We start from the raw sequence: 26,687 nt of genomic DNA, 5'->3' as shown, positions 1-26,687 counted from the left end.
CAGCTTCCCTATAGAAATTGTGTGGGCAAACAACTTCTTTATTTTTAGTAGAGATCTGGACAAACTTTTCAGTGCAATTTTATAACTGGGTTGCTTGTGATGGTAGGGGGCAGGTCTCAACAATCCTTGAGCTCACTTCTGGTTTAAATCGAAAGTTCCAAAAGCTCATGCTTCAAGGGTTTGGCCAACCACTGGCAGGGGTCAGGAAGGGATTTTTGCCCCTTTCCCCCCAACATATTCTGGGAAGTTTTTTTCACTTTCCGCTGAAACATCAGGCGATGGCTGGCTGGAGATTGGACATTGGTGGGAGTAGGGCCATGGCTCTGAACTGGCACCAAGCATTCTCTCTTTACTGGCTGGTTCTTGCTCACATGCTCAGGGTCTTGCTGATTACCGTATGTGGGGTAGGGAAGGAATTTTAGCCCAGGTCAGATTGTATGTAGTAAGGGCAGATAGTTAGGGGTTTAAAGGGGGGTCTCATGAGTTCCCTGAGGACTAAGTTCAGATCCCATGTGGGCGTGGGAGGGTGTACTTCAGGGTAAAGGTTCTGGAGTCCCGCAAGGAAGCATTTTGTAGTTGGATATGTAAACATCAAGAATCTGTCAATTTTGTCATGGAAGGTGTTAATCACTGCGAGATGTACTTTGATAGAGCTAAGTGATAACCCTGAATTCTTTAGCTCTACAAGGTAGTCTAGCATCATTGGAAGTGGTGTAGTGCAGGGAGTAAGTCATTTATGTAGGCACCATGTGGAAAAATGTTTCCACTTTTGTAGGTAAGTTTTTTGCATGGAATCATGTCTGCTGTTCAATAACACGTGTTCGACTTGCTCTGAACAGGTTAACTCGTGTGATTAGAACCATGGAGGAGCCATGCTTTCAGATGGAGCTTCTCCAGTTGTGGGTGGAACATCTGACCGTCAGCCTCTGACAGGAGGTCTGGCCTTATTGGAAGAGTTTGTGGAGGATGAATTGATATAACCAGCAGGTAAGGGTACCAAGTCTGTTTGGGCCATGCCGGGGCAATCAAGATGATCTTGGCTTTGTCTTTCCTGGTCTTGCATAGGACTCTGTGTATTAGTGGGATTGGTGGGAATGCATACATAAGCGTCTTGTCCCATTGGATTAAGATAGCATCCCCCTGGGGACCAAGTCTCACCCTGGAACAAAATAGCGGGCATTTGTGGTTCTGTGCTGTGGCAAATAAATTGATCGATGGGAATTCCCATTGATAGAATATCTGTTGTAAGACCGTAGGGTTCAGTTCCCATTCATGCTCTTGTAAGAGCCGTCTACTTAATGTATCAGTGGTGGTGTTTTGGCATCCTGGTAGGTAAGAAGCTGAGATGTCGATGTGGTGCTCAATGCACCAGTTCCATAGTTTCATGGCTTTGGTGCATAGGGAGAGGGATCGTGCCCCACCCCTCGTCTGTTGATGTAGAACATGCATGCAACATTTTCTGTCATCACTCGAATTGATTTGCTTCTTATAAGTGGTAGGAAGTGAAGACAGGTGTATCTTACTGCTCTGAGTTCTAGCAAGTGTATGTGAAGGCATGTTTCCAGTGTTGACCACCTGCCTTATAACGTGTGGTGGTCCAGGTGTGCCCCGCCCCTAAGCCCAGTAGGCAGACATCTGTTGTGATCATGATTGAAGGAGGTCTGTGATGAAAGGGAACACCTATGCAGATGTTTTCTGGTCTTGTCCACCATTGTAGGGATGCTAAAACCTTGCTCGATGGTGTTAACATCATGTTGAGGCTGTGTTTGGTGGTTTTATACTGAATGCAGCCAGCTCTGAAGACACCGCATGTGTAATCTTGAGTGTTTTACCACGAATGTGGTGGCAGCCATGTGTCCTAGTAATTGTAGGCATGTCCGTTCCTCAATTCCTGGACAGATGGATATGAGGTGTTTGATGGTTAAGAATCTGGCATGAGGTAGTGAGGCTCTGGCTTGAGTTGAGTCCAGATGTGCCCTGATGAATTCTAGTTGTTGTTTGAGTATCAATGTGGACTCCTGAAAGTTTATTTGCAACCCAAGTTTTTGGAAGAGGTTGATGGTCAGTCATGTTATTGTCTCTGTCTCTATGTATGAGTATTCCTTGATAAGTCAATTGTCTACGTAAGGGAAAATTATGATCCCTTGTTTGCATAGGTGAGGTATGACTACTGCAAGGGTTTTGGAGAAAACTCTTGGTTCAGCGGAGAGTCTGAATGGGAGCACTGTGTATTGATAGTGGTCGTGTCCCACTGTGAATAGGAGGAATCATCTGTGAGCCGGATGTAGTGAGATGTGAAAATATGCATCTTGTAGGTCGAGGGCTGAAAACCAGTCTCCCTGTTCCAGCGCTGGGATAGTATGAATTTGTTCAGTTTTCATAGGTCTAGTATCGGTTGCCATCCACCACTTTTCTTCTGGGTCAGAAAATAGTGGGAATAAAAACACTTTCCTCGGTATTGTGTTGGTACTGGTTCCGTGGCCCTAGTTGTAGTAGATGATATACTTCCAGTCTTACAAGCTGCTTGTGAGAAAGGTCCCTGAAGAGGGATGGGAAAGGGGGAGGATTGGGGGAAAAAGTAAAAGGGATGAAGTAGCCTGACTGAACTATTTCTGAGACCCCATGGTCTTGTGGAATATGCTCCCAAGCTTGGTAAAAATGCTGTAGGCGGTGACCAAATGAGCAGGTAAGCATTGGTGTTCAGGGGAGGTCATTCAGACACTTGACCAAGCTTTCAGACTGTGGTTTGTTCCCCAATGGCTGGGATGTTGCTTGTTGCGGTTGAGTCTGCTGGTGTCAAGGTGATCTATTTCTGTGTCTGCCCACCCCGTAAGGCCTGGATTGAGGACGGGTGTATTGAGTATCCCTGTTTCATTGGTATTTTTGGTACTGCTTCCTTTTGGGGAGTGGTGTAGATATGCCAAGTGTATGAAGGGGTCATTACAGAGTCCTTCATGGTGTGTAGGACTTCATCATTTTTTGCTGAATACAGTTTGTCCTTATTAAAAGGTAGGCCTTTAGTTGGTGATCTTTTTGTATACCAGATGATAGCAGCCATGAGGCTCTGCACATCACTCTCACTATAGCCATGGCACGGGCTGCAGTATTGGTGATGTCCAGGGAAGCCTGTAGGGCCGTCCTGGTGACCAAAGGTACCTCGACCAGGACTGATTTGAATTGTGCTCTCCTGTCTTCTGGTATGTCCATGGTAAACTCAAAGAGTTTCCTATAATTGTCAAAGTCATATTTAGCCAAGAGGGCAATGTAGTTGGCAATGTGGAATTGTAGCATCGAGGAGGTGTAGACCTTGTGACCTAAAAGGTCTAGATGCTTGTGGTCTTGATCCTGTGGCATAGAACGGTGTTGGGATTGTTTAGCCCGGTGGTTTGCTGCTTCCACCACTAAAGAATTGGGCTGTGGGTGAGCAAAGAGGAAGTCCATGCCCTTGGCTGGGACATAATATTCATTGTCCACCCTTTTGCATGTCCAGGGTCTGTCATATTGTCTCTGCAGGCTTGAGGATGGCATTGTTTATGGGCAGGGCAATTTTTGTCGCAGAAGATGGTTGTAGAATTTTTAATAGTTTGTGTTGGTACTCTTGGACTTCCTCTAGAGGGATGTCCTGTATGACTGCTATGCATTTGAATAGCTCTTGAAATTGTTTAAAGTCGTCAGCCATAGTAGGTGGAGGAGCATAATGGCTACACCTGGAGAAGAGGAAGAGTTTTATGTTCAGGTGACACTGCTTCGGGGTCAGTCTCCTCCTCTGGTTCGTCGGCCATCTCCTCCATGGCTCCTGTTGTTGCCAGCCCTGGAGATACAGGAGGGGACAGGAGCTGTGCCATAGGCGGCGAGGAGGTCTGAGCATATTGGGCTTTGTATGCTGGCCCTGGTGGCCACTGCATCATGAATGCCATTTGGGAACCCATCTATGGGGGTCCATACCATGGAAAGCGAGGTTATGACTGGTGGATTTTATGCCATGTTGTGCCTCCAGTAGGTTTTCATTGAGGTGTGGGCAAGCCCTGTGGTGAAAACACTTGCTCCTCTTGGTCCTCGTTGTCTCTGTCACTAAACATTGATGGTGCCATAGGCAAGGTTGGTTGTGTGATAGGTGATCCATTGGTGCCAAGGAGAGGTGATCCTGGCACCAATGCAACAGTGATGTCCTTCTGCATCAGGAATTGTTGCGGTGCCAATGGGTGCGGTACCGATGTCTTAGTAGTAGGTATTGGGTGTCTAGAAGTCTGCTGTTTCGCCTTTGTTGGTGCCAGTGGCTGCAGTGCCGAGGAAGGTGGCTGTGCCAAGACTCATGTCGGCAAGAGTGGTTGTATGGCTGGCACTGTCTCCGACATGGGTGTCAGTAATGTCGGTGCCGAGGAAGAGACATGGCATGTTTGCGGTCTCAACTCCTTGTTCTTATGACCAGTGTGTCAGGTACTGGAGGTGCCAGGGGTACTGACTCTCGGGGCCATCGGCACTGCTGGTAATGGCCTCGCAGGTGACCGTTTCTTTCTGTGAGGTTCCCACCTGGGAGAGGTCAAGGCTCACTTCTTCTTTTCTTGAGAGGGTGGAACAGCACTCTTAGTCAGTTCAGACTGAGTTGGGGAGCACTTAGGGGAAGGCTTTGGGGTGCCTTTCCCAGATTCAGGTTGGAGTAATTTCTCCATTAGGATCATTTTTAGGCATGCCTAGCTCTCACCTTCAAACTGTTGCAGTGGATGCACTTGGATGGTATGTGGGTCTCCCCGAGGCATCTCACACAGAGGGAGTGCCTGTCGGAGCACAACATAGCCTCCTTGCAAGAGCGACATCTTTTGAAGCCAGGGGAGCCTGGCATGGCTAAAGTAAAGTCCCGAGTGGAATGACATTTTTTTTTACATGGTTTGTGCTCCACAGGGAACCATGAACCTGGAAACGAAGAAAACTAATTTTTTTTTCTCAACTAACAACTAACAAACTAACTTATCTATGGAAAAAATTTAAACTGAACTAACAATTACCTATTTTTTCTATCTTGAGGGGAAGAAGTTGTTGCACTGCCCCGAGCTCAGTCTTCAGCCGAGGGCAGTTGAGAAGGAACTGAGGGGGTCGGGCTGTGCACACGCTGAAGAGACCCCAACGGCGCTGTGAGACAGCTACTGTGCATGCGCGGCCCGACCAGACCGTAAATCTCCATCAACAGCTCCGGGACACACCATCACCTGAAGTGGAGCACCCATAGGGACAGCACTCGAAGAAGGAATTTTAGCCCAGGTCAGATTGAATGTTACCTTAGTGTTCTTTTGCCTTCCTTTCCAGCTCTTTTGCTAGAATTATCTGGATATATCTCACTTAATTTCTCTGCCATTGTGGGATCCTTGGGCACTGGCGCACCTCTGTCCGTCCTATTCTCTGCCTTTAGCACACAATGATCTGGTGTCCCGTGGGCAGTAATACTTGGGTGTCATTGCAAATGATAGGTTTAGTGTGTGGGTGGTGTTGGGGGCCTGTGCTATACAGGAGGTCAGACTAGATGATCTAGTGGTCCCTTCTGCCCTTAAACATGATGACTCCATTAAAGATTGTGAGATACAACAGAGATGGGGCTATAAAAGTACCTGGCATTTCTTAACTTTCGAGTGCTTGACTTGAAACCTTAATGTTCTTTTAACATGGCTTTGTGTGTGTGTATATAGTTTGTTTTTTTTAAAAAGTACATAAAAATAGAAAGTCCATCATGTGGCATCTTACTGACACCCACATCAATCATGAATAGAGTTGGGACCACTAGATCTGCTGCACAGCCCTCTGCCATTTGAGTTAATGGAGTAACTGGTAGCAACGGCAGGTTATCATCTATATGAACCAGCGCTAGGTGAGGATGAGACAAAATCTTTCCCAATGTGTTTCACAGATATTTGCTTATAAGATTATATTTTAGTTTTAGGACTTTCTTTAGGAATAGTACCCACCCAGCCCCAGTTCCCCCTCCCTGTTCCCTGTCTGATCTGGCTCCCCCTTGTGTCTCCCCCAAGCTCCCCACCACCACACACAGACTAGCTCCTAGCCCCAATCTCTCTCTCCCTTCCTCCACCTCCTCATCTGCTCCTAGTCCCTCATTCTTCCCATTTAGATCCCAAGTCCCAATCTCCTCCCATGCTAGTTCCAAGTACCAATTTCTCCCTTCCATCTCCCCTTCTTGTCAGCCTCCAGTCTCTCCTCCCCTCAGCACCATGTCCCAATATACTTCTTCCCCTTTCCTAGTCCAGCTTATACCCCCTCTCTATTGGAGACAGGGAGTTTTGTGAGCATTCATGGCCCGCCATACAATTTCTATTCCCCGATGTGGCCCTCGTGCCAAAAAGTTTGTTCACCTCTGGTTTAGAGAATTTCAGATTATTCCAGTAATTTAAAAGCAGCAAGTTATTTTTCCCATGCTTAGGCATATAAACAGATATAGGTTTTAATGATTAAACCAGTTGTTTTTTCAAGCTACTGATATTCACTCAGACTAAAGGTAGATGCAATACTTGGTAATTATAATAATTAGAAAAGAACAATTTGTATATAAATACACAAGCTTACCTATGCAATCAAATTTGGGTGTCCATTCCCCATATTTACAAGTTGCTTGCATCAACTTTGTGGCATCTGTTTTACATTTGTACCTTATAAGTTCGTTGTGCCTATAGCCCCTTCTCTTAAGGACAGTTTGTGAAGGGATTATAATCTTCAAATTCTCTGGAAGTTCACATTCAGCAAAATGATCTAAATTAAATCCAACACAAATTAAAATGTTCTATAAATCAAATGCTGTGTCAGGTAAATATCCATTTAAAGGCAGGCATTCAACTTGCAAATACAAGTCCATGTGAAAATGTTATGTCTACTATTGTTATAGGTAATCTCTAAAGTTACTAGAAGAGAAAGAGATCAAAGAAAAAAATTCCAAAATGTTTTTAGTTTGTGTACTAGTAACAATAAGAGGGAAATATTTTTTGGGATTTTTAAGGTGACAGCATCCCTTTCACTGTTTGAAGTAACAGCAACACTGGAATTTCATTTTTTTCTATTTTTTTTTAAACACCACAACTTAGGTAGAGAGATGTGCAGGAATGGAAGCCCTCATATTTTTAGGGCCATGAGCATCACATGTTTTATCCATACAGACAGATTATTTCAAACAATCAGTATCCTGGGAAGGGGCATATGAGACTGAAAGTTGATGGGCTAAACCAAGTGTTGTGGTCTCTATCAGGGGTTTCTGAGAGTTATAATGAAGGCTTCTCTAATAACTGTGTAAGATAAGCAAACTGTGCTTGTTGGGTCAGATAAAGTCCTCCACATAATTGTAGATAAATTATTCTCATTTTAAATAACTCAAAATAATGGATAAATATATAATTTATTCTGTTGAAAGGGAGGCAAGGATAGAGCACAGCTTGAATCTTATTCAGTAAAACAAACCTTCAACTGTATATTCTGAGGGCAGATTCTCTGTTGTATAAATGGTCTGTGACAGTTTACACCAGCTGAGGATCTGACCCATGGTGTATATCTTGAGCTCATGTGAAATTTTTATAACTAAGAAATGTATATTTTAGGTTTAAGCAATAAAATATTATGTTATCTAGCTTTCATAGTGTGTATACTGTGTTACTTTAGCCTATGCAACTAAATGGGAAAATTAGAGGACAGAGCCAAAAACATAGTTCAGACATGAAAAGAGCTGATCTAGACCTACAAGAGGTCAGAGGATGTAATTAATATCTCACATCCTGGCTTTAAAGGTTGCTGGAAAATTCCATAAAGATTTTAAAAAGCCAAATAATGGCTAAAGATATAATGACAAGTACTTAGCACAGGGTACATCAAATGTTATTACATTGTAAAGCTTTCAAAGATGCTGGGTTGCCTTTGTTGGAAAGATACACTGAAAGGTGGGGTCAAACAAACCCTGTTGAAAGCTACTGATGCTTTTATGCACATGCTTAACTTTGCACACACTATGAATACACAATGTATGTAAAGAATGTTTCTAAATATCTGTATGAACTGTATCTGCCTAAATATTGATGAATAATTTCCATTCAACCTTAAATGAAATTGTTAATTTAATGCTTAAAGTATTATCTAAATAGTTTACCAGCACATGAAGGCAAAGATATCCATTCTCCACTAAGACACTTCACTGTCTTTGGCCCAACCATTACAAAGTTATTTTTACATTCATATTCCACTGTATCTCCATGAACATACTGGGGACGGTCTACTACATTGACAGCATTCCCGTTGTTAATACGGGGTGGTTTTTTACAGGTTTTTTTCTCTTCTGTGTAAAAGAGCATAAATATTCCATATTATATTCTTGGCACATATAAAACACATCATCAAAGAGCCTTAATTAAAATAATTATTTGGGGCCTGACCTTGCTCTCATTAAAGTTAGAGGTGAAACTCTGATTGACTTATATGGGCGCAACACTAGGCCCTTAGTTTGTAATAACATTTGCATTTCTTCCAAACTCCGATCTCTCACTTCTCTATGACTAGGACAGCTTCCCAGTACAGTTCATCTTCCAGGACTGTATTCAGCTTTTCTCTACTCACACCTAAGTTTTGTAAGGATTGTCACTTATTCCTCTCTATTTCCACATACAAAATATCATTAACTTAGCATTGCTCAATTTATATTCCCTCACAAAAATGAAAACACTAAAATGCAAGGAAATCTTAAATCAAAACAATACACACATTCAACACAATATCACGCTCCAAATCCAAAGTGATAGTTCACTACTATCATGACACTAAACTACACTCCCCCAAAACTCACTTTAAATAATAATACAAAAAAACTTCATTGCACACCTTCAGTGCACACATCCAAGAAGTGAAAATCACACAGCTACCATGTTGACAACTGCAAGCTTCCTGACCCCCACATTCTTCACTTTCCCCTTTCTAATTTGTAGCCTCTGCTTTCCTGCTGCTGCGACTGTGTCACCCCACTGGACCTGTTTAAAGCCTTCCCTTTATTGCTCTCTTTTTCTGCATTACGTTGAAACTCCTTATTCTCAGTCTTATAATTTATAACTTCTTCTCTGGCTATGACATTTCTTTATACTGCTCCACCCCAAATCTCTTTGCTAATCACTCTATTTTATATTCCACTCTTGGCTTTGTACTTCATTTCACATTGCCCCTACAGATAGACTTGCTTCCCACTGATTGTGCAGCATGCAGCTTTCCCTCCCTTCATTAAATGTCCTTTTCTACACTTCCTTGTCTTTCATTTGCTATAAAAATATTTTACTTGTGTCTTAGTTCTCTCATAACTCCTTGGGGCAGGGACCTCACTATGTGCACCTATGGTGCTTCATAAATAATAATAGACAACATTCAGCAGCACATTAGGATGACAGTGAAATAGTCAACTGACCTGTTATCCAATGGTATTCATCAAAAGTTCTGCTTACATGTATTTAAGGCAAGGCACAGCTACACCCTTTTTCTTACATTTTTCATAGATCAGTATGGAAACCTAACCAGTGATGATTTCAGCAGGCCAAAGCCCAAATCACTAGACTTGCCAAGACAATCATAGAACCTCTGGTAGATCTGTTAACACTTTGTATTTTGTTTGTCTATGATTTTTTAGGTCACAACATCCCTTTATTCCATGAAAACATCTAATTATGTCCCATTAATGCACATTTTCAGTTCCGATCAAACCAAACAAAAAATTCTATGCTCCAAGTACAAGCATATATTATAATTGGGTGAATTTATTTTAATTTTTTAAAACTAAGTTAGTTAATATGCATACTAAGGGATGCTCTCCAGCGTTAGATAAATTATCAGTACTTTTGATCAGCCAAGATTCCAGACTCTGCAAATTACAGTTAGCCATTGGAAGTATTTCAGATGTCAGGTCAATAAAAACACTAGCACAGGTCTGATTCCATCTCAGAGAGGACCATGGTACAGAAACGATGTACACCGGCCAGTATGTTACATTTAAGTAGGTATAGTTTTGATTTGGAAAATCTCTAAAAGTGTGAATAGAAAAGTATCAGTCTATATTAATCCTAAGAGTGTGAAAAACACATAACTTACGTGTGCAAGAAGGTAAAGATGTCCATTCCCCATCAATACATTCTATTTTTGTTGATCCAACAATTTTAAAACTCAAGTCACAGTCATATTCCACTGAGTTGCCATGTTGATATTTCTCATGAAGTTCACTGATAATACTCCCATTGGTAATGCTGGGTGGTTGCCCACAAGCTTTGGTTTCCTCTAATACAAAGAGATTATATCTAGACAGTTGTTACCGTTAAAAATAGACTACAATAAAAAATTTAAAAAACCTAAATTCACTGCTTCAAGTGGAGAAAGATGACACAGCTGACCAATGAATTAATTAACCTTATATCTCTGGAGATTTGGATTCAAATTCTACTTTAGGTCACAAGTGGAAATGAGTGCCCTGAGTTCAAACTACTACCACTTCACACAACTGGCAGTTTCACTAAAATCAAAATGGATGGAAACAAATTCATAGTTTCAAATGGGAAATGAAGGCACAGTGGGTTAGTAAGTGAATTGGCATGAGGATAGAGGGGGTATTTCACCATGGGATAGAAACCAGGATCCAGTAAGAACCCACAGAAGAGTTTGAGTATTGAAGAGCCAGATCTACTAATAGGTATCCTGCTTAAATAAGCCTAAGGGAAATATTTACCTTTACATGTTGGAGATGCTGGGAACCATCCAAAGTAATAGCATTGAGAGGAGTCAGGTCCCACTCTTGTGTGATTTTTTGCACAGGAAAAAGTTACCACATCTCCATTATCATATTTACCTTTCGGGGGGGAAACCCAGCCATGGGACAATGTCAACATTTCACATTCTATGGCTAAAGATGGTGGTGAGGAAAGGAAAGAAAATATATTATAGCCAATATTTCTAGGGGAAAGTATTTAAAATACGAAAGATTTAAACAAAATGGGTTGATCAAAAACCAGTTTTAAACCATGGAAAGGCACCGTTGATTTGGATCAGGACTTTGGTTAGCACCAAGAACAAGAATCTTGCTGAACAAACTGGGAATTTGTAAAAGAGTAAGAATTCCATCTAGGGTGTGGAAAGAAAAGAAGGCAAGCATGAAAAAAAAAGCACAATAGGATATAATTGGGAGGGGAAAAAAGACTTACCCAAATGAAGGGGTGGCTTTCCATAATCTTTCCCCCACATTCTATGAATTTAAATATAAATATTTTTGCAAGTAATTTAGAAACTGGTAGTTTTCAGAGACACAGATTCTTACTCAGCAAAATCACACTTGGAGTACTCCAAATAATCAGTGAATGATGCTGGCCTTTCAACCTGGATTGTTATTTGTCATGACTTAAAATACAACTATTACTTGTTCAAAGTTTTTGTAAGATTTGTTTGTCTTTTGTAGTACAATAATAATTCTGCAGTTTCCAGTGTTCTGATTACCTCTTATTTCCCAGTGGTTCCATTACTTTTGAATTTAATCTGGACCCTGTTCGAATCAGAGCTGCTCCATCCAGAGGCTGGTACAGACAGATGCGGCTAATGCCAAGCAGACCTTGCTGTCAATCCCAGCAGATCTGGATCTGTGCAGAGCAGAGATACCCCAGCCCTCCAACCCTCCTCAGACTTCCCTCAGAGCCTGACCCAGGGGGATGGTATTTATTGTCCATATTGCAGTAGTGTCTGGGATGCCCAGTCCAGGCAGAGAACCCCATGGTACCAGATGCTGCACAAACAGCCAGTCGCTCCCTGTAGAGTTGACATGTAAGTACAATATTTATATTCCAATGGATTTATTTTATAAATTATCTGGTAAAAATGAGAAAGTAAGCCATAAGTAATAGTGGACTTTTTATGTCTGATTTTGTAAAGAGGTAAAACTTGGGGGTTCACAAAACAAATCAGACTCCTGAAATCTGGAATCCAGTAATCTGGAAAGGTTGAGAATCACTGTTTTAGACTATGAAGAACACTCTTTCCTGGGGATTGCTGACTGAATGCAATGAATGATTCTTGACTGGGTATCTGGCTGGTGAATCTTGCCCATATGCTCAGGGTTCAGCTGATCGCCATATTTGGGGTCGGGAAGGAATTTTCCTCCAGGGCAGATTGGAAAAGGCCCTGGAGGTTTTTCGCGTTCCTCTTTAGCATGGGGACTGGGTCACTTGCTGGAGGATTCTCTGCTCCTTGAAGTCTTTAAACCATGATTTGAGGACTTCAATAGCTCAGACATAGGTGAGAGGTTTATCACAGGAGTGGGTGGGTGAGATTCTGTGGCCTCATTGTGCAGGAGGTCGGACTAGATGATCATAATGGTCCCTTCTGACCTTAATATCTATGAATCTATGACTGTCCCAGCAGACATGAACACTTCCCACCCAGTCATTATCCACAATGTAAGCTGAACCTAAATCAGAGCTATTTAATTTAGTACTCAAAACAGCAAACTATAACAGTCAAAGGAATTTGTTCCACAGAGTAGTAGTTTAATTAAAACAAAACAAAAACACCTTACCGAGACATTGGGGCTCAGGAAACCATCCATTTATGTCACACACTGTATAACCTGTTGTGATTTTATTTACAGTTTTGTATCCATCTGCACATTCATATTCCAATATTTCTTCAGGCAGAAACACCTTTTGATCTGTGTGGAAATTAATATTCTCGAAACGAGGCTTTTCACATGTTTCTGTAGAAGTAGAGAAATTTAGTTATTTTTTTTAATTAGAAACCGTGGCATTCTAAAGCATCCTCATTATATGTACCTTTGTGAATTTTGGCCTCAGTATAGTAAAACATTCAAATTTTACACACAGTACCACACATTATATCTCCTTAATTTTTCTTTAGGAATATGTGGCGGTGAAAGGAAAGTGTTCATAGATTTAGAAGGCAAGGCAAGGCTAGAAGAAAACATGTAGGCAATAAATATATACCTGCATTTTGCATGCTTGCTTCTTACATAATTCCCACTAATGTTTACCATACATGTTTTTGTCTTTGAAAATCTACAGTGATAATAGTGACTCAAACCTTTCCTTTGAGAGTCAACACTAATGCTCTTAAAATTCAGAAATCTTCCTAATGTCTAGCATAAAGGTTTTTCTTCCTTGGATTCAGGCCATTGCCTTTTCCCTACCATTTGAGACTGTGAATATAATTTCCTTCTTTCAGTTGCTGTACTATATAGTGTTCTGTGGATGTTACAGTTGGATTGTAGACATGATCCCCTGAGTCATCTGTTAGGACAAGATTCTGCTCCAGTGTAGGGAAGCCAGGGAACAGATTCTCTGGTTTGGTCCAGCTATGCTCAGCAAGGAACCGGATCAGGGGATAGAACAAATGTGACTTCAAGCCATCCTTCTGCCTTTCAGATCTTCAGGTTGCTCCTCCTCCTTCAAACTATCTTATGCTGGTTACCTATGGCCCCCAAAAGGTCATTTCAGCAGCCAGAAGAGTCAGGACATTCCAGTTATGATGTCTTTTCTCTAGTCACACCTTCATACCTGGGGGGAATTCCAACCAGCTAACTATTTTTCTGGCTGTTTTCTGCAGTCAGAGCTAAGCCAAGCAGATGGAACAGGAGGAGAATTGGAGGAGACTCATATATATAAAAAGGCAAAGATAGGAAGCAGCATACAACAGTAAATAAGGAGTTCTCACTGCATTCAATTATGTGTCCCTAATACTTAGCCCTGTTTTATCCCATTGGAGGGTCTTGTCCTTGTTTACCAACCAAACTAATCCATGCTTGGGCACTGTCATGTTCACTGCCTTTATTTTCAAATCATAACATTCATGAACACCACAAAAGTCAGACATTTCCCTACTGATTTCCAAATGAGTCACAAATTGCAGGGAATCTCCTCCCTGTAGAAACATGAGAATTATTCTTGATTGGAAATATGGGAGACTATTTAATAAAGAGCCATGCATCGAAAGGAAGGTTTATTAATTTATTGAGCCAATTTTGTAGACTATTCTGTGTAAAGCACCCCTGTGTGGTAGAGCTATTGCAGGTACTACGGGATACCACTTTGCAGAACCAGAACTACAAACAGCTTAAAGTTCATGTATTTCAGACAGACAGACAATGTAGATGGGATTTACTAGGTCTTGGTAGCTATGCTGTTTATTTAATAGTCTTCTCTGTGTGATGGAATGGACTTCATTTGAAAACAAATTATAAGCAAGTTCTTTTATGCACAAAGGTGTTCTGTGTTTGTGGATACTAATAGGGTAAAAAGAGGAATAGCCAGGAAATAAGGCAGCCTGGAATAAAAGGAAGAGAGGATCCCCACTTGGACTGGGTTAATATTGGAGTTATTGTCCCACAAATGTGGGAGATTTAATTGTCCACTTTAATCACCATATTTCCTCTCATCTGGAGAGAAGGGACTCCTGAAACCAGAGGAAGATAACTAACATACCTGAAGTGACAACAATTGGAAGAAAGTTTTTAAAATTTTGTGCTCTGATGTTTTTACATAAAATTTATGTCTTTATGATTTAAATACTGATCAGTCAATGGTAAGTAATTTTATTTATGATGGTAATACTTCCCTCAAATAGATTAATTTTGTCCAGTCATAGTAAGACATAACCCAAGGAGCATCAGCCTTGTAAGTTTCCCCACATGAAGCTGCAAGCTTCTCCCCATACCTGAATACGGTGCTCCTCCTCTAGTCAGGAAAAAAGGAGCAATATGACAAAGTAGAGAGTTCTTCAATCATTAAATTACTCACTAATGCACTTTGGTAAAGGAGTCCATCCTCCTTGAAGGCACTGTGTCTTCCCCACCGCATTTCCTTCTGGAGTCGTGTAACCAATCTGACACCCATATGTTGCTTCCTCATTTAAATTAAATTTGGTCCTACTTTGAGAGAAATAACCATTCTGTATCTCAACTTTTTCACATATTTCTAAAATAGAGAGAGTATGACATTACCTCAAGATAAATACTGTTAATTAATGTGCTTTTCATAAGTATAGTGTGACCATGAGAAGAGGTACACCTGAAATGAAATGGAGAAACACTATTTAAAAACTTTTTGAACAATAAGTTCCTTCATACTTTTGGACAGTGGGAGGAGAAGGTAAGAAATCAGAATGCATATCAGTGGTTCCTATCTCTCACAATCATTCCTGATACTGACTTCTGAAAGCCAATCTAAAATATGGTTGGACTGAAAATGGTCATTTTGATTCTGACACTGCCAGCTCTTATTTTGTGAGAAAAGTTCTCTCTTTTTATTGTATATGCTTTATGTATAAGTAATTTGGTGAAGCAGCTTCATTGTTTCATGCACCTGACAAATCATAAGGGGCTAATTTAGTGAGTAACATCACACAGATGTTATCACTTCACCTGCCTTCTTCAGAGACAGCCTCTCCCACTGCAATATTTCCACAGTTGTGATCAATAAAGCATTCATGCTAGACTCCCTCAGTTTAAAGGAGAGGGTGTTGGTAGCAGGGCATTATCCTGGAGGGGCATTCAATTTTGGAATTCACTCTCTCCCTGAATTTGCTGACCTTCAGGATACACTGCACAGCCCATCCAGTTTCTTGGGCATTTGGGGAGAGTAGAGATAGGGAGGGAATGAGGCTTTGAGCCAGGATGTGTTTGTATGGCTGAATTTTATTATGGACATTGATGACTCGATTTTACACATGATATCTTAATTGATGTTCAAGCACCCAGAGCTACCAGAAAAACTGTACAAGCCACTCGATGGAGGAAGGGGAGGCAGAGGGGCAAGGTGGAACCATGGCTTTAACCCACTTTGCAACACCCAGAAGTGCTGACTAGGTATAGACAGAGGAACATGTTTCATTATCCCAAAAGATGGTGTAATGCACACACAACTCATGCCTGGTAGAGAACTGGAGGAAAGATAGGATTTCCTGGAGCACAACTGCTAGCTGGATTACTTGGCATCCACACTATCTCCAACACGGACCAGACCAGTGGCTAAATGTCACAATTTATCTATATCAGGTGGAGCTAAGAATAACATATTTTATTAAATTTACCCGATACCCTGCATGATAAAATCCCATTTATAATTGCTTGTAACTTTGTTAGACTTTAACCATTTGGATCGAAATTTTCCATGTCTGGTGTCTGCCCCAGCATCATTTTTTGTTTTGTTTTGAAAAGTTTAAGCTGAAATGGTTTTGCTGCTTCGGAGACTGATGTTTGAGTAAAATATTCTGTTTTATCCATGGTAAGTTATTGTTAGATCTGTTTTGTTGAGAACCTCTAGCACTTCCATGGTTTGGAGCAGGGACTCAAAATTTGGCTGTGGGATCCACCTGATGTCAAAGATGTACTTTTTGCTGTCCTCAAAAAAATGCACCCAAATTTGACCATGTTATAAACCTATGAAAGGCAGAAAGTCACAGTTTATACAGGTTTGGAGCTTGATTATTCTCTGAAGATTCCATCTGTACTGAACATGCTCAAGCCCAAGGTGGCAAGGGCTGAGCAGAACTTTCCTTGCAATTGCATCTCTTGGCTCCGAGGGGCCACCCTCATGCCAAATACTGAGACTGTGGGTATGCCTACGTAAGAGTTGGAAACTTGTGAATTCTAGGATGAAGAGACATGCTTTAGCTCCAATCAAACTAGCACATTAAAAATAGGAATACTGTGAGGGCAGCACTTGGGGTGGGGACAGCATGCAGAGCCCCCTGGCTGCCCCTACACATAGGAACCTGAGGGGGGACATGCTGTCTGCTTCCCGGGAGCGGCACCAAGGCTAACAGGGAGCCTGCCAGTCCCGCTGTGCAGCACCGCCAGCTGGACAGTGAACAGTCTGGTCAGCCGTGCTGACCAAAGCCCCCAGGATCCATTTTTGATCCCTTGGCATTCTGATAAAAAACTGGACACCTGGTCACCATACATACAACAAACAGGAGTAATAAACAGCAGTCAGGGGCTGGGTGAAGAACTTTGAAGGTCACTGCAATATGATTACTCAGGTCAAAAATGTGCATTGTCATGACAAGTCACCTGTTAGGATTGGTATTTTTGTATTTATTTCAGGCAGATGATAACAGTAATATGTCTACAGTTTTTTAATGATCTGTTCAATAGAACATGACTGTTGCTTACTGTTAGAGGTACATCTTGGAGTAGGTGACCAGCCATTCTTTGTGCATGTAACTTTGGCTTCCAGATTTTCAGGAAAACACACATATGAAATTTCATCACCTTCTTTGTAGGTGGTCCAATAGTTAAATCTAAATCTACCATTTTCCAAACGATCAGGAGAACACTTTCCTAAAGAAAAAAAAATATTAAATTTGGTTAGCACATGGAAGTCAGGCATTTAACAAATAAAAAACAAAACAAAACAAACCACCCTCTTCAAAACTAGCTATTTATTTGAGAAAAAAATCTTTCAAAAAGACCTTCTTGCTGCATAGTACTCTAGTACTTTATACTAAAAAGACCTTTATTTTCAAATATGAATCAAAGAGCTTAATTTTTCCACCAGCCTGAAACTTGTGATATCAACTGTGCACAGGTGTAAACAATTACACAAGATGCAAGGCAGTGAAGAATTGGGTCACACAGGCCAGATTTTCAATTGGTGCAAAACAGCAAGCTCCATCAATCTCAAAGAAACTACACTGATTTACACCAGCCAAAAAATCTTGCCCAATATGTTTCTTAAGTAGTGGTGTCTGCACAGATTCATTTGCAGCATTAGCCTTCAGAAGATGTTATCAATCAGATTTTTCCCTCAAGGTATTTTATTTACAGGTATCACTATGATGCTCATGGAATCTGATTATTAAAACAAAAAGCATCTTTACAGAATCCAAATGATACAAGCACTGAAACACCATGTAGGGACATAGATACCATTGCTGTTGATTGCGTTTGTGTTCAGGCTCAGGCACTAGCTGAAAAGTTTCATTAATCCAAAATAAAAACCAAAGTCAGGCATAATGGGATTGTTTAAATCATGCTATTGTGATGGAAATCACATCATCAGGATAAACAAGGTGACAGGAGAGGGCCAGCAGCCAAAGGAAGTCTCTCTTACTTTCCTTCTCCCCATGCTCAGTCACTCGAGTACCATGATGAAGTGTAAAGGTAATGGTGTTAAGCCCTCCAAACTAAATTCAAGTTTGTTTCATGCAGCAGATAGAAATGTATTATTCAGACAGGTCTGGGTTCTTGTTAGGGTTGCCAATTTTGGTTGGACGTATTCCTGGAAGTTTCATTAGATGACATACTCTTCAATTAAAGATTAATCTTTAATTCCTGTAGACTCCAGGGCAATCTGGAGGGTTGGCAATCCTGGCTCTTATTCCTGCCACATTATGAGACCTGATTTTTTCCCCTTCCCGATATTATCTAGCAGCATAACACGGTGCTCTTGGCTAGGAGCATTTTTCCCTTTCCTCTGAGCTCTCAGGGAGATTTACCATTTCCCACTCATTAGTTATCACCTAAAGATGAAACCCTGAACCTGGTGAACTCAATGCAGTTTTGTCATTGATCTCAGTGGAGGCAGGATTTTCCCCCAAGGCCTTAAGGCCTGATGGTAAATTACTGTGGATCCCATTACCACTAACTCAGACTAAGCCAGGAGTTTTGCTACAGAGCAACACAAGTTTCTCCCTCCTGCCAAGGGCTAAAGATGCTGCCTTCACAGCTCACTAAGCCACTGACAGCCTAGGAGCAAAGAACAAGGTTTGGTATCAAAATTCTGATTCCCTGAATATTTTTTAACCCTTTTTTCCCCCACTCACTTCCATGAGCTATGAATGCCAGGAAAGTGTAACTGGCAATTACAGTGCTATTGAAGTTGTGGAGTACTTGTGACTTTGCATTTTCTGTCAGGATACTGCCTATACTCGTTTCAGAGTAGCAGCCATGTTAGTCTGTATTCGCAAAAAAGAAAAGGAGTATTTGTGGCACCTTAGAGATGTTAGGTGAGAAAAGTTAAACGTGAAGCAGTTATGCCAACCGAACCAAAGTCAAGCCAAGAAAGGCTGCTGGGAAAGTGTCTGAAAGTAGAATGACGAAATACTTGTTTAAGTACACAGAGTGAGAAAAAGGGGAGGCCTGCTGCATTCCTGCATTATCGTACCAGATGTTCTGAGAATGAGATGGAGACACACTGTCTCCACTCCCTGTTTTTGTTTCATGTATGTTTTTAACTCCTCGTCTCCGGTTTGACAACTAAATTGATAAGAAAGTCGGGGAGGCATTATAACTTGCAAAAAGCTATATATAATAGGAGATAGGTATGCATGCATGATAAAGGACTTTTAACTAGCAAAGGGTGGTGGGGAGGTTTGGGGCTATTTCATGAATAATCTGTGACGCGACGGACCTGTCTATAAGAACCTATTAGTTTTGCCTAGGAGCAAGCTGGTTCTCTTGGGAGACGGGTTGCTCTTTATTGTTGTGTGCACTCTTCAATAAAGAACTTATACTTGGACCTTGCTGGTGTTGCCTGTCTCTCTACGGTCAGACAATGAATCGCGCCATCTGGGGTTTGAGTCCCTGACAGAGACTAACAAATTTATTTGAGCATAAGCTTTCGTGAGCTACAGCTCACTTCATCGGATGCATCGGATGAAGTGAGCTGTAGCTCATGAAAGCTTATGCTCTAATAAATTTGTTAGTCTCTAAGGTGTCACAAGTACTCCTTTTCTTTTTTGCCTATACTCGGAAAGCCTCCCACTGTGTGTACCAACTGTCCTTCTGCTTCATATGCCTCATTAAAAATAACTTGCCACAAGAGTCTCTGAGTCTTTTGACCTTGTACTAGAATTGTCATCCTGTGTAATATGTTGGTCTGAATTCAACTGCAAGATGTTTGGAAAAGTAACTGTTCTTTTTTGTGCTTTGTGAAGTCCTATGCACTATTTTATTCACAACTCCACACTTAAGGTTGTGATGAAAATATTTCCATTACAAGCATTGTTTGGACCCACTCCTCTCTTTTAACTTTTCATGGGAAATAGCTTTTTCAAGGAGAAATTTTATAACTAATATAAGGCGGGTTCTTTGTCTTCCTCCCACTCTCCAAGGGTAAAATAAACATTTTAAAATACCTAGATCTAAAAAGTGAGCCCTTTGTTAAGAGTAAAAATAAATAAATATATAAATAAATTAAATCAGATCACCAACCAAACCACCCTGTAAAAGTATGATGACGGGGGGCATATAATTGCACTTTCTAGTTTCTTAGCACTTATAGTTTTAACTACTACTGAACTGCATTCTAAACTACGGAATGTGGGGAGAAGCAGGTGAGTCATATGGGTGCATTGAACTAGTGGAGTCTGAAGCAGGTTAGGGAGAGGCTTTGGTTATATGATGTCTATTCAGTGCAGCTCCAGCATAAAAGCATATTTGGTGGCTAGTGAGCCTGCTAAGTTGGAGGGAAGCAGACCTTTCCTCCAGCAAACTTTAGCATCTTCACAGGAGGTAGAAAGGGAAGAGTAGATTGGCATGGAAGTATCCAAGCAGAAGGGCTGGCCCTTGATTAGAGTCAGGTTTAGAATTAGGTCAAATGCTGGGGACTGCAGCTGAACTGCAAGGGCACAGAAGAGGAGCAAGAACTTGCATGAGGCTGTGACAACTGATAGGGTCAACAGAACTGGAGACTTTCTGTGTACATCTACACAATGAGTGGAAGCCTGCAGCAGCAGGCCTCAAAGCCTGGGTTGACAGATTCAGGCTCATGGTGATCGCGCTACCATGCTAAAAATAGCTGTGTAGATAGTAAAAAGAAAAGGAGTACTTGTGGCACCTTAGAGACTAACAAATTTATTAGAGCATAAGCTTTCGTGAGCTACAGCTCACTTCATCGGATGCATCCGATGAAGTGAGCTGTAGCTCACGAAAGCTTATGCTCTAATAAATTTGTTAGTCTCTAAGGTGCCACAAGTACTCCTTTTCTTTTTGCGAATACAGACTAACACGGCTGCTACTCTGAAACCTGTGTAGATAGTGTGACTTAAGCTGGAACTTGGGCTCTGATGTTTTGAGGAGGGGGGGCTTCAGAGCCCAAGCTCCAGACTCAGCTCTATACAGATATTTTTATTGTGGCAGTGCAACCTCTGCAAGCCCAAATCTCTTGCTACAAACTTGGAGATTCTCTGCCATGGACTGTGTAGATGTACCTTTTGAGGGGACATGAAAACAGCTGGTCAGACAATAAGACATTCACAGGTGCTCCATGAAAAATTACGCATAATAGATGGATAAGACTTGTAGATTACAGTTTTCTTCAACTGGCATTCAACGTTTTCCACTTAAAATAGAAAGAATCTGGCTTTGTAAAAAGCTTTGTGCACTAATCTAGCTAATGCCCAGGCTTTCTCAAAGACTTTGTGGACTCTTAGGTTTCTCTGCCTCTCCAGCTCTGCTTCCCAACCTCTCGTTACCCCAATTAGTTACTCCTCCCACCAGAACCAGTCTCCAGCTACCCAGACTACATACATCATCTGTGAGTGTGTTTCAAAAGGTTGATAGAGAATATTTGACCTGGTAGAGTAAGGGTGTGCAGGGAGTCGGGGAACTAGATTTCTTTTGTTTCAGATTGTAATAGCATATTCAACACTTCACAATGTCCCTAATGACCTTTCCCAACTCTTCTGGGGGGTGGGGTGGTCATGACCCTCTGGTTGAGAAATCCTGGCCTAGTAGTTAGGGCACAGAAGCTGGACTGGAGAGTGGAGAGTAAGGGGGATGCAGCCCAAGCCTCTGCTGATCCTTGAAATATACATTATAAAAGGGAGATTTTGATCATACTTGTGCTGATACTAAAAAGAAAAGAACAAAAACACTAATTTATTCACCCTGCTGCTATTGATTTTGTCCCAGTTTCTTAAGCTTTCACAGTTAAAGTTTAATTAATGTTTTTAGACTTTGAATTGTTGGTAATGAGGGTGCGAATTAGTGGTGTTAATTGCCATTGCTGGGTGCTAATGACAGAACTGCAGTATTGTTTTAACCTTGCATAAACAAGATGTCCAGTTGACAATTTCAAAGCAGAGCAGCAAAAAGGAAAGCTAAGTTAGAAAGAGAATATTGTAAGCAAGTTACCCAAACTTGCTAACTATTTTCTGTTAGTACTGCTTCAGAATTATCTTCCATGATGGTGGATCATCTCTCTGAGAAAATGATAATCAAAGCAAAGATATGAATATGAACTTGTTCCCTCAGGAGAGTTCAAAAGAAAAGGAAAGCATTCCTGAAATCAAGGACAAAACTAATGATGAAAGAAATGACCCACTTTTTCTAACACCTGTCCATACAAAAGGTAGAATGAATAGTAGTGATAAAGAGGATGATGTTGCTGTTAGCATTGAACAAAATCCAGCTAAATAGCCTACTTTGATCATGGAAGAGTTTTGTACTACATGTATTAAGAAAGGACTGTTCTATTTTCAGAATCACAATGACAAAGTTATAGTTTCTGAGTGCCAGTACAAATGTCAGAAATGGTATCTTTCACCTCTTCTTTTTGAATGAAAACTACCAAATGGAGAGCATCATCAGAGGCATTGGTCAAAGCATTCTAAATCCACAGGAGCAGTATTCTGTTTTATGTGAAAACTCTTTTCATTGCCTAATAATCTTAGCACCTTCATAACCCCAGGCTTTTCCAACTGGAAAAAAGCAGAGGAGAAGACTTGCTCTCATGAAAACAGTGTGGAACATTGTAACGCCATAGCTGCATGGCTAGCATGTTCACAAGGCAAGAATCACATTGATAGGGAGATGGTTCAGCTGCATCTAACACAAACTGCTTACTGGGAAGACATTTTAAGCATATCGTGACAGTTATTAAGCTTCTTGCTGAATGTGGTTTAGCAGTTAGAGGAACGGAGGAAGTTATTGGCTTTCCTCAGAATGGAAATTATCTAGATATTCTTGAAGCCATCATCAAATTTGACCAGTTTGTAAGAGAGCATATTAAACATTGTGGAAATAAATGGCAGGTTTCAGAGTAGCAGCCGTGTTAGTCTGTATTCGCAAAAAGAAAATGAGTACTTGTGGCACCTTAGCGACTAACAAATTTGAGCATAAGCTTTCACGAGCTACAGCTCACTTCATCAGATGCATTGAGCTTATGCTTAAATACATTTGTTAGTCTAAGGTGCCACAAGTACTCCTTTTCTTTTTGCGAATACAGACTAACATGGCTGCTACTCTGAAACCTGTCATTATGCAAGGCACTGAATTTAGCCGTATAGAGTGTAATGCATCCGATGAAGTGAGCTGTAGCTCACGAAAACTCATGAAAATCAGTTCTGTCATTTTATGCTACTACTTACATGGTGCTATAAAAGCGGATTTAATTGGGTTTATACCAACTAAAAGCCAGATGGGCAAGTCGCTCTTCCAGATCATGAACAGTTTATTCGATGCAAATGACAATGCTATTGAAAACTGAAGAGATCAGTCATACAATAACACAAGTAACATGTCTGAAAAGGATGAAGATTTTCAAGCTTATATCAAAAAAGAGTAAACCCACTAGCTGTGTACGTGCCATGCACAGCTCTTCTCTGAACTTAGCTGGAACTTGTAGTATTGATTGTTGCATGGACATAATCATTTCAGTTTTGTTCAGAAAGTATCTTTTTTGTGGCATTGTCCAGGCGATGGAAGCTTCTACGAAACAATCTTATCAAAAGGAAACAAGGACCTCTCCTTATCCTAAAAACTCTGTCAGGTATGAAATGGTTCTGTCATGCTGAATGTTGTAAAACAATTGTAGTGAAATATGAAGGCATTCAAAGTTGTTTGAAAGAAATGATGGACAATGCCGAGGAAAATGGTGAAACTCAGAGGAAAGCACAATTGTACAAGAAAGCGTGCAGCATGGAGACTGCTTTTATTAGTATTTTATGGAATGTTATACAAGAAAGGTTTGACAAAACTAGTGTACAGCTTCAAAAGCCAGGTCTGAATCTTCTTGTTCCTGTTAATTTTCTGACTTTCTTTGCAAACATTTGTCAAAAGCTTACAGTCTCACTTTGATGATTTTGAGAAGCAAGCAAAACAATTAGGAGGTTATGCTGATGAGTCCAACCATGAAGTACACAAACATACTCTAAAGCAAAAATTTCCTGATGGCAGAAGTGACACTGCTTTGAGGGAAAGGGAAATTCAAGGTTGACTGCTTTTATGTTATCCTCCATAAGCAAAGTTCAGAACTAAAAAGAAGAAGTTAATGGTATACTAATTATCCACAAGGTTTGGTTTGCTTACATTTCTTGATCAAATAAAGTGACACGAACTACAGGGGAGATGAAAACATGCACTCACACATTTCTCAGTGCTTACCTGAATGATCTAGAACCTGAGCTTTTCACCAAATGACAAATATCTGAGCAATGTTTTCCTGAATATTTACATTGCATTGAGACTGTATTTGACTATACCTATTGTCAATTGTGAAGCAGAGTGATCATTGTCTAAGCTTGCCTTTAAAAAAGTTGTCTTCAGTCTACTATGGCAGAAACAAAGTTTAATGCTCTGGCTACTATGTCAATTGAATTGGATTTATTTCAAACACTGTCATTTCAAGATACAATAACTGAATTTGCAGCACTTAAAATTTTCAAGATGCCTGTTTAAATACACAGCATTTCATTTGACTCTTAATTTTCCACATTTTTATGTTTATCCAGGTAGTTTATTCTGTTCATTGTCTTTGATTTTCTTTTCATGATTATTCAGTAATATACATGATTTGTTGGTTGTCATAAGCAGGTGATTTGTTGGTTGTCATAAGCAGGGTACTTTTTTGCTTTTATTAATACTGTGTTCATGAAAAGGTGGCCTCCACTCAATCTGGCCAATAGGAGGAGAGTTGGGTTTTATTCCTGGCTCTGACACTAACTTGTGTGAATGTTGTCAAGTCATAACACCTTTCTGTGTCTTTCTCTTCCACCTTTTTCCTGTTTTGTTTATTTAGATTGCAAGCTGTCTGAGGGAGGGACTGTTTCTTATTGTGTCAGTACAAAGTGATGGGGATCCAATCTTGGTTATGCCTCAACTCACTACTGGAATACAACCAAATATTATTATTATTAATTTCTAGGAAAAGTAAAAATGACTTCTGTAGAATTTTTGTGTGTGTATATGGAGTACTACATGCAATTGTTCATTATGATATTAATGGTTGATGTTTTTATTTGAAGAACATAATTTTATGATCTTGTGTAAGACTGAGAATTAGGCTATGTTTATACACTAGCTATGTATCTAATATTTGTCTAGTTGGGGTATACAGATTATTATTTGTATGATATTGATGTACCATACAATTTTCACAAGAGCCTACATCCCATTGTAACAAATGACTTGTTAAGTTTCTTTCATTTGTAGTTTTGTATGATTTTGAAAATGACCAGAATTTGGCTAGTCTTTTTAAATAAGAGGGAAGGTTTTATAGACAGTTATTAGATTAAGTTATTTGATGAATGGCCTGAGACCACAAAGTGGAATGATATAGAGGAGTCTTCAGCTGGCTACTTAGCTTTAAATCTGCTTTATATGGCTAGAGTGTTGCAAAGCAGACTTAGCATGTGTTAGGATCACTAGCTGTAGGCCTCCATATTCAGAGCATCTGGCAGTGGCACCCACCCTCTTTGCCACCAAAGAGCAGCCCTGAAAAAGGGATAACATATGCATCCTAAAAAGTAATCTCCAGGGCAAGCTGCAGAAGTCTTCTAAAAAATAATATATTCCCACACAGCAGGAGGAGAGAGTGTGCATGTACGCATGTACACACATGGGCAATGGCAGAAAAGAGAAAAGAATTCCTATAGTTCTGTCACTCTCACAGGCAGTTTTCTTACAACTGAATATCCCAAAGACAAAAGAACCAACTAAGCCCTTCCTCGTGAAGAAAATTTCACAACACAAAATACCCCTCCTCATAGGTGTCTCTCCACACAGGTTATTATTGACCTTTCCTCACCCTTTCTAAATCCACAAGATCCCAGTACCTTCTGCAAACACTCTCACTCTCAGAGGGATACCAATTCCTATCCTATTCCCTTGTAAGAGAAACAGAAATGCTGTTTGAGGGATCAGCAATAAGGTGAAAGCAAAAAAGGAGGGAAAAAAAGAACAAAATACAAACAACCCCTCTGCAAATCCTACAACCCATTTATTGAAGGCCTGTTCCAAGTACTGGCTCCTTCTAATGCTTTTGAATCCTTTTAAAGAGACACTCATGTCCTTGGGTGACAGTCTTTGCTGGGGGGAGTCAAGGGCCACAATGGAGCAGCATTGTAGTAATACCCACCCTACCTCGCAGTCCTGGTTCTGTCCACTGCTGAATATAATTATTAGTTATAGTACAACAGAATTTTTAAGAAAATAATACAAACGCATGTTTACTTACTAAGGCATTTTGGCGCAGGAGACCAGCCCACTTTAGTACATCTGATCAGAGGCCACCTCTCCTCTCTTTCAGATACGTAACCATCAAGACATCTGTAGTAAATTGAGACGCCTAACTGCGCTGGAAAGGCTCGTTCTTTGTAATGTTCATAATAGTCTGTTAATGCTCCATTTTCTATACGTGGGTAGTCACAGGGTCTCACTTTAAAAAAAGTTTAAAATGTATAATATT

General features: G+C 40.6%; 1 protein-coding gene across 2 annotated transcripts in view; it reads right to left on the bottom strand.

The window, feature by feature from the left end:
• The window catches only part of CFH (complement factor H), an 84,895-nt gene that overhangs the window by 32,316 nt on the left and 25,892 nt on the right, over window positions 1-26,687 (bottom strand). For both annotated transcript variants that reach the window (XM_038414630.2, XM_043490842.1), the window contains 8 exons: window positions 26,457-26,657; window positions 17,171-17,338; window positions 14,796-14,972; window positions 12,563-12,739; window positions 10,730-10,903; window positions 10,102-10,284; window positions 8,129-8,314; window positions 6,568-6,750 (listed from right to left, as the gene is read on the bottom strand). In XM_038414630.2, coding sequence (XP_038270558.1) covers window positions 6,568-6,750; window positions 8,129-8,314; window positions 10,102-10,284; window positions 10,730-10,903; window positions 12,563-12,739; window positions 14,796-14,972; window positions 17,171-17,338; window positions 26,457-26,657 — 1,449 coding nt within the window. The remainder of the gene's footprint in view (window positions 1-6,567; window positions 6,751-8,128; window positions 8,315-10,101; window positions 10,285-10,729; window positions 10,904-12,562; window positions 12,740-14,795; window positions 14,973-17,170; window positions 17,339-26,456; window positions 26,658-26,687) is intronic.

This window comes from Dermochelys coriacea, chromosome 8 (genome assembly GCF_009764565.3).
Source record: "Dermochelys coriacea isolate rDerCor1 chromosome 8, rDerCor1.pri.v4, whole genome shotgun sequence".
In the NCBI taxonomy this organism is placed as follows: domain Eukaryota; kingdom Metazoa; phylum Chordata; order Testudines; family Dermochelyidae; genus Dermochelys; species Dermochelys coriacea.
The sequence above is the reverse complement of the archived record's forward strand: the minus strand, read 5'-3'. Positions and strand labels throughout refer to the sequence as shown.